We start from the raw sequence: 9,343 nt of genomic DNA, 5'->3' as shown, positions 1-9,343 counted from the left end.
GGCATGACAATGGTAGGAAGGGGGTGCAACACATGGGCTAATGTGGTGTATGTGCAGAGCTTCCAGCCAAATATGAGGCATTGACAATAGCTCTTTGCAAATAAGCAGCTTCGTTTAAGTACAGTATGTGTGATATTATCTCTTTTATTAAGGCAGCATGTGAATATTCTACATTCATTCCTTTAGACTACACACTTGTGTTCCAATACATCAGCGCAAAGGAATGGTTCTGCAGGGGTGGACTTTGTGGGTTTTGAGGAAGATGGACTTTTGAGTGTGGCAGTTGTGCATCGGGAGAGAAGAGGCAGGAAAAAAAGGTGCAGGCTCTCAGTAAGGAGTCAAGATTGGCAAAATGGGGTGGGTGGAGAGAAGAGCTGGCGTTCCAGTCGCTGCGTAATAAAGTTTCACAAAGTATTTTTACCCTAAATAAAAAACCTTTGTTAATAAACAACAACAACAAAAAAATCCTTTCTGGAAAAAAAAAGAGAGAATGCATAAAGCAGATTCTATGCAGCTGCAGGGTCAGGAAGGGCAAGGCGTGACCTGTGTAAAGATTACACGGGCCTCACTCTGGGCTGGGCTCTGCTGAACTTTCTCACATGATTTTTCTTGCCAGAGATGCGGATCTGGCAACGTTTCCTACTGGACAGAATCGGGTTTGTCATGGCTCTCCCAGTTCAAATGCTATCGAAAGAGCGAGCTTGTCCCGGGAGGAGCGAAGCGCTGAAAGTTTCAGGTACTCGGTCCAACTTCTCATTAGATGATGCGGCTCACAGTGTCTTTATATTTTTTTTGGGGGGGTGGGGGGGGGGAGAGAGAGAGAGAGAGACATGAAAAGGAGAATGTGATTGGCCCTGACCCCCCCCCCCCCGCTGAGCGGAGAGAGGCAGAATCGCGATAATGTGTCAGTATAAGTAGCGAGTGTAGGAGGCGGAGCCTCAGTTCCGCAGCCTGTCTCTGTCTGTCTCTGTCTGTCTGTGTCTGTCTCTGTCTGTCTGTGTCTGTCTCTGTGTCTGTCTCTGTGTCTGTCTCTGTGTCTGTCTGTCTCTGTCTGTCTCTGTGTCTGTCTCTGTCTGTCTCTGTGTCTGTCTCTGTCTGTCTCTGTGTCTCTGTCTGTCTCTGTGTCTCTGTCTCTGTCTGTCTCTGTGTCTCTGTCTCTGTCTGTTTCTGTCTCTGTCTCTGTCTCTGTCTGTCTGGGTCTGTAGCAGCCGCCGCCGCCGCCGCCGCCGTCTCCTCCTGCCCGGCTCCCGGAGCTCGCAGCTCGGGCTCACTCTCACTCTCACTCTCACTCTCTGCCCGCAGCAGCTTCCATTCCAACTCAATCCCACGCAGCCGCCCAACCAGAGGGTTCCGCAGCTGGGAGCGTGAGGGTGTGTGTGTGTGTGTGTGGGTGTGGGAGGGGGTGTGGGGGGGGTGTGGGAGGGGGTGTGTGTGTGTGTGGGTGTGGGAGGGGGTGTGGGGGGGGTGTGGGAGGGGGGGTGTGGGACAGGGGGTGTGGGAGGGGGTGTGTGTGTGTGTGGGTGTGGGAGGGGGTGTGGGGGGGGTGTGGGAGGGGGGGTGTGGGACAGGGGGTGTGGGAGGGGGTGTGTGTGTGTGTGGGTGTGGGAGGGGGTGTGTGTGGGTGGGTTACAACTTCCAACGTGACCCATTGCTTCACCCCCTTCACTCACTCACTCCCCCTTCACTCTCACTCCCGCCTCACACACACTCCCCCCTTCACTCTCACTCCCCCTTTACTCACTCACTCCCCCTTCACTCTCACTCCCGCCTCACACACTCCCCCCTTCACTCTCACTCCCGCCTCACTCACACTCCCCCTTCACTCTCACTCCCGCCTCACTCACACTCCCCCTTCACTCTCACTCCCGCCTCACTCACACTCCCCCCTTCACTCTCACTCCCCCTTTACTCACTCACTCCCCCTTCACTCTCACTCCCGCCTCACTCACACTCCCCCCTTCACTCTCACTCCCCCTTTACTCACTCACTCCCCCTTCACTCTCACTCCCGCCTCACTCACACTCCCCCCTTCACTCTCACTCCCCCTTTACTCACTCACTCCCCCTTTACTCACTCACTCCCCCTTTACTCACTCACTCCCCCTTTACTCACTCACTCCCCCTTTACTCACTCACTCCCCCTTTACTCACTCACTCCCCCTTTACTCACTCACTCCCCCTTTACTCACTCACTCCCCCTTTACTCACTCACTCCCCCTTTACTCACTCACTCCCCCTTTACTCACTCACTCCCCCTTTACTCACTCACTCCCCCTTCACTCTCACTCCCCCTTTACTCACTCACTCCCCCCTTCACTCTCACTCCCCCTTTACTCACTCACTCCCCCCTTCACTCTCACTCCTTTACTCACTCACTCCCCCCTTCACTCACACTCCCCCTTCACTCACTCACTCCCCCCCTTCACTCTCCCTCCCCCCTTCACATTCTTACTCCCTCCCTTCACTCACTCTCTCCCCCCCTCCCTTCACTCACACTCTCCCCCCTTCACTCACGCTCTCCCCCCTCCACTCACGCTCTCCCCCCTCCACTCACGCTCTCCCCCCTCCACTCACGCTCTCCCCCCTACCATCACTCACGCTCTCCCCCCTACCATCACTCACGCTCTCCCCCCTACCATCACTCACGCTCTCCCCCCTACCATCACTCACGCTCTCCCCCCCCTACCATCACTCACTCTCTCCCCCCTACCATCACTCACGCTCTCCCCCCTACCATCACTCACGCTCTCCCCCCTACCATCACTCAAGCTCTCCCCCCTACCAGCACTCACGCTCTCCCCCCTACCATCACTCACGCTCTCCTCCCCCCTACCATCACTCACGCTCTCCCCCCTACCATCACTCACGCTCTCCCCCCCCTACCATCACTCACGCTCTCCCCCTACCATCACTCACGCCTCCCCCCGACCATCACTCACGCTCTTCCCCCCTACCATCACTCGCTTCTCCCCCTCCTACCATCACTCACGCTCTCCCCCCTACCATCACTCACGCTCTCCCCCCCTACCATCACTCACGCTCTCCCCCCTACCATCACTCACCGCTCTCCCCCCTACCATCACTCACGCTCTCCCCCCTACCATCACGCACGCTCTCCCCCTACCATCACTCACGCTCTCCCCCCCTACCATCACTCACGCTCTCCCCTCCTACCATCACTCACGCTCTCTCTCCCCCTACCATCACTCACGCTCTCCCCCCCTACCATCACTCACGCTCTCCCCCCCTACCATCACTCACGCTCTCGCCCCCTACCATCACTCACCTCTCCCCCTACCATCACTCACGCTCTCGCCCCCCTACCATCACTCACGCTCTCCCCCCTACCATCACTCACGCTCTCGCCCCCTACCATCACTCACGCTCTCCCCCCTACCATCACTCACGCTCTCCCCCCTACCATCACTCACGAGCTCCCCCTACCATCACTCACGCTCTCCCCCCCTACCATCACTCACGCTCTCCCCCCTACCATCACTCACGATCTCCCCCCCTACCATCACTCACGCTCTCCCCCCTACCATCACTCACGCTCTCCCCCCCTACCATCACTCACGCTCTCCCCCCTACCATCACTCACGCTCTCCCCCCTACCATCACTCACGCTCTCCCCCCTACCATCACTCACGCTCTCCCCCCTACCATCACTCACGCTCTCCCCCCTACCATCACTCACGCTCTCCCCCCCTACCATCACTCACGCTCACCTCCCCCCTACCATCACTCACGCTCTCCCCCCTACCATCACTCACGCTCTCCTCCCCCTACCATCCTTCACGCCTCCCCCCCGACCATCACTCACGCTCTCCCCCCTACCATCACTCACGCTCTCCCCCCCTACCATCACTCACGCTCTCCCCCCCTACCATCACTCACCTCTCCCCCCCTACCATCACTCACGCTCTTCCCCCCTACCATCACTCACGCTCTCCCCCCCTACCATCACTCACGCTCTCCCCCCCTACCATCACTCACGCTCTCCCCCCTACCATCACTCACGCTCTCCCCCCTACCATCACTCACGCTCTCCCCCCTACCATCACTCACGCTCTCCCCCCTACCATCACTCACGCTCTCCCCCCTACCATCACTCACGCTCTCCCCCCTACCATCACTCACGCTCTCCCCCCTACCATCACTCACGCTCTCCCCCCCTACCATCACTCACGCTCTCCCCCCCTACCATCACTCACGCTCTCCCCCCTACCATCACTCACGCTCTCCCCCCCTACCATCACTCACGCTCTCCCCCCTACCATCACTCACGCTCTCCCCCCTACCATCACTCACGCTCTCCCCCCCTACCATCACTCACGCTCTCCCCCCTACCATCACTCACGCTCTCCCCCCTACCATCACTCACGCTCTCCCCCCCTACCATCACTCACGCTCTCCCCCCTACCATCACTCACGCTCTCCCCCCTACCATCACTCACGCTCTCCCCCCTACCATCACTCACGCTCTCCCCCCTACCATCACTCACGCTCTCCCCCCCTACCATCACTCACGCTCTCTCCCCCCTACCATCACTCACGCTCTCCCCCCTACCATCACTCACGCTCTCCCCCCTACCATCACTCACGCTCTCCCCCCTACCATCACTCACGCTCTCCCCCCTACCATCACTCACGCTCTCCCCCCTACCATCACTCACGCTCTCCCCCCCCTACCATCACTCACGCTCTCCCCCCTACCATCACTCACGCTCTCCCCCCTACCATCACTCACGCTCTCCCCCCTACCATCACTCACGCTCTCCCCCCCTACCATCACTCACGCTCTCCCCCCCTACCATCACTCACGCTCTCCCCCCTACCATCACTCACGCTCTCCCCCCCTACCATCACTCACGCTCTCCCCCCCTACCATCACTCACGCTCTCCCCCCCTACCATCACTCACGCTCTCCCCCCCTACCATCACTCACGCTCTCCCCCCCTACCATCACTCACGCTCTCCCCCCCTACCATCACTCACGCTCTCCCCCCCTACCATCACTCACGCTCTCCCCCCCTACCATCACTCACGCTCTCCCCCCCTACCATCACTCACGCTCTCTCCCCCCCTACCATCACTCACGCTCTCCCCCCCTACCATCACTCACGCTCTCCCCCCCTACCATCACTCACGCTCTCCCCCCCTACCATCACTCACGCTCTCCCCCCCCTACCATCACTCACGCTCTCCCCCCCTACCATCACTCACGCTCTCCCCCCCTACCATCACTCACGCTCTCCCCCCCTACCATCACTCACGCTCTCCCCCCCTACCATCACTCACGCTCTCCCCCCCTACCATCACTCACGCTCTCCCCCCCTACCATCACTCACGCTCTCTCCCCCCCTACCATCACTCACGCTCTCCCCCCCTACCATCACTCACGCTCTCCCCCCCTACCATCACTCACGCTCTCCCCCCCTACCATCACTCACGCTCTCCCCCCCTACCATCACTCACGCTCTCCCCCCCTACCATCACTCACGCTCTCCCCCCCTACCATCACTCACGCTCTCCCCCCCTACCATCACTCACGCTCTCCCCCCCTACCATCACTCACGCTCTCCCCCCCTACCATCACTCACGCTCTCCCCCCCTACCATCACTCACGCTCTCCCCCCCTACCATCACTCACGCTCTCCCCCCCTACCATCACTCACGCTCTCCCCCCCTACCATCACTCACGCTCTCCCCCCCCTACCATCACTCACGCTCTCCCCCCCTACCATCACTCACGCTCTCCCCCCCTACCATCACTCACGCTCTCCCCCCCCCTACCATCACTCACGCTCTCCCCCCCTACCATCACTCACGCTCTCCCCCCCTACCATCACTCACGCTCTCCCCCCCTACCATCACTCACGCTCTCCCCCCCTACCATCACTCACGCTCTCCCCCCCTACCATCACTCACGCTCTCCCCCCCTACCATCACTCACGCTCTCCCCCCCTACCATCACTCACGCTCTCCCCCCCTACCATCACTCACGCTCTCTCCCCCCCCTACCATCACTCACGCTCTCCCCCCCTACCATCACTCACGCTCTCCCCCCCTACCATCACTCACGCTCTCCCCCCCCTACCATCACTCACGCTCTCCCCCCCTACCATCACTCACGCTCTCCCCCCCTACCATCACTCACGCTCTCCCCCCCTACCATCACTCACGCTCTCCCCCCCTACCATCACTCACGCTCTCCCCCCCCTACCATCACTCACGCTCTCCCCCCCTACCATCACTCACGCTCTCCCTCCCCCCCTACCATCACTCACGCTCTCCCCCCCCTACCATCACTCACGCTCTCCCCCCCTACCATCACTCACGCTCTCCCCCCCTACCATCACTCACGCTCTCCCCCCCTACCATCACTCACGCTCTCCCCCCCTACCATCACTCACGCTCTCCCCCCCTACCATCACTCACGCTCTCCCCCCCCTACCATCACTCACGCTCTCCCCCCCTACCATCACTCACGCTCTCCCCCCCTACCATCACTCACTCTCCCCCCCCCTACCATCACTCACGCTCTCCCCCCCTACCATCACTCACGCTCTCCCCCCCTACCATCACTCACGCTCTCCCCCCCTACCATCACTCACGCTCTCCCCCCCTACCATCACTCACGCTCTCCCCCCCTACCATCACTCACGCTCTCCCCCCCTACCATCACTCACGCTCTCCCCCCCTACCATCACTCACGCTCTCCCCCCCTACCATCACTCACGCTCTCCCCCCCTACCATCACTCACGCTCTCCCCCCCTACCATCACTCACGCTCTCCCCCCCTACCATCACTCACGCTCTCCCCCCCTACCATCACTCACGCTCTCCCCCCCTACCATCACTCACGCTCTCCCCCCCTACCATCACTCACGCTCTCCCCCCCTACCATCACTCACGCTCTCCCCCCCTACCATCACTCACGCTCTCCCCCCCTACCATCACTCACGCTCTCCCCCCCTACCATCACTCACGCTCTCCCCCCCTACCATCACTCACGCTCTCCCCCCCTACCATCACTCACGCTCTCCCCCCCTACCATCACTCACGCTCTCCCCCCCTACCATCACTCACGCTCTCTCCCCCCCTACCATCACTCACGCTCTCCCCCCCTACCATCACTCACGCTCTCCCCCCCTACCATCACTCACGCTCTCCCCCCCTACCATCACTCACGCTCTCCCCCCCTACCATCACTCACGCTCTCCCCCCCTACCATCACTCACGCTCTCCCCCCCTACCATCACTCACGCTCTCCCCCCCTACCATCACTCACGCTCTCCCCCCCTACCATCACTCACGCTCTCCCCCCCCCTACCATCACTCACGCTCTCCCCCCCTACCATCACTCACGCTCTCCCCCCCTACCATCACTCACGCTCTCCCCCCCCTACCATCACTCACGCTCTCCCCCCCTACCATCACTCACGCTCTCCCCCCCTACCATCACTCACGCTCTCCCCCCCTACCATCACTCACGCTCTCCCCCCCTACCATCACTCACGCTCTCCCCCCCCCTACCATCACTCACGCTCTCCCCCCCTACCATCACTCACGCTCTCCCCCCCTACCATCACTCACGCTCTCCCCCCCTACCATCACTCACGCTCTCCCCCCCCCTACCATCACTCACGCTCTCCCCCCCTACCATCACTCACGCTCTCCCCCCCTACCATCACTCACGCTCTCCCCCCCTACCATCACTCACGCTCTCCCCCCCTACCATCACTCACGCTCTCCCCCCCTACCATCACTCACGCTCTCCCCCCTACCATCACTCACGCTCTCCCCCCCTACCATCACTCACTCACGCTCTCCCCCCCTACCATCACTCACGCTCTCCCCCCCCTACCATCACTCACGCTCTCCCCCCCTACCATCACTCACGCTCTCCCCCCCTACCATCACTCACGCTCTCCCCACGCTCTCCCCCCCTACCATCACTCACGCTCTCCCCCCCTACCATCACTCACGCTCTCCCCCCCTACCATCACTCACGCTCTCCCCCCCTACCATCACTCACGCTCTCCCCCCCTACCATCACTCACACGCTCTCCCCCCCTACCATCACTCACGCTCTCCCCCCCTACCATCACTCACGCTCTCTCCCCCCTACCATCACTCACGCTCTCTCCCCCCTACCATCACTCACGCTCTCCCCCCCTACCATCACTCACGCTCTCCCCCCCTACCATCACTCACGCTCTCCCCCCCTACCATCACTCACGCTCTCCCCCCTACCATCACTCACGCTCTCCCCCCTACCATCACTCACGCTCTCCCCCCCTACCATCACTCACGCTCTCCCCCCTACCATCACTCACGCTCTCCCCCCCTACCATCACTCACGCTCTCCCCCCCTACCATCACTCACGCTCTCCCCCCTACCATCACTCACGCTCTCCCCCCCTACCATCACTCACGCTCTCCCCCCTACCATCACTCACGCTCTCCCCCCCCCCCTACCATCACTCACGCTCTCCCCTACCATCACTCACGCTCTCCCCCCCTACCATCACTCACGCTCTCCCCCCCTACCATCACTCACGCTCTCCCCCCTACCATCACTCACGCTCTCCCCCCCTACCATCACTCACGCTCTCCCCCCTACCATCACTCACGCTCTCCCCCCTACCATCACTCACACTCACGCTCTCCCCCCTACCATCACTCACGCTCTCTCCCCCCCCTACCATCACTCACGCTCTCCCCCCCTACCATCACTCACGCTCTCCCCCCTACCATCACTCACGCTCTCCCCCCCTACCATCACTCACGCTCTCCCCCCCTACCATCACTCACGCTCTCCCCCCTACCATCACTCACGCTCTCCCCCCTACCATCACTCACGCTCTCCCCCCCCTACCATCACTCACGCTCTCCCCCCCTACCATCACTCACGCTCTCCCCCCTACCATCACTCACGCTCTCCCCCCTACCATCACTCACGCTCTCCCCCCTACCATCACTCACGCTCTCCCCCCCCTACCATCACTCACGCTCTCCCCCCCTACCATCACTCACGCTCTCCCCCCTACCATCACTCACGCTCTCCCCCCTACCATCACTCACGCTCTCCCCCCCTACCATCACTCACGCTCTCTCCCCCCCTACCATCACTCACGCTCTCCCCCCCTACCATCACTCACGCTCTCCCCCCCTACCATCACTCACGCTCTCCCCCCTACCATCACTCACGCTCTCCCCCCCTACCATCACTCACGCTCTCCCCCCCTACCATCACTCACGCTCTCCCCCCCTACCATCACTCACGCTCTCCCCCCCTACCATCACTCACGCTCTCCCCCCCTACCATCACTCACGCT

General features: G+C 61.3%; 1 protein-coding gene across 2 annotated transcripts in view; it reads left to right on the top strand.

Moving 5' to 3' along the window:
- Positions 1 to 558: 558 nt before the first annotated feature.
- Positions 559 to 9,343, top strand: part of msra (methionine sulfoxide reductase A) — a 475,363-nt gene continuing 466,578 nt past the window's right edge. Inside the window, exon 1 of one of the 2 annotated variants that reach the window (XM_041188605.1) lies at positions 559 to 736. In XM_041188605.1, the coding sequence (XP_041044539.1) occupies positions 619 to 736 (118 nt within the window). In that variant the 5' untranslated portion in view covers positions 559 to 618. The remainder of the gene's footprint in view (positions 737 to 9,343) is intronic. The other variant, XM_041188603.1, reaches the window with a different exon arrangement.

Source organism: Carcharodon carcharias, chromosome 5 (genome assembly GCF_017639515.1).
Source record: "Carcharodon carcharias isolate sCarCar2 chromosome 5, sCarCar2.pri, whole genome shotgun sequence".
Classification (NCBI taxonomy): Eukaryota; Metazoa; Chordata; class Chondrichthyes; order Lamniformes; family Lamnidae; genus Carcharodon; species Carcharodon carcharias.
This window is presented reverse-complemented; position numbering and strand designations above follow the sequence as displayed.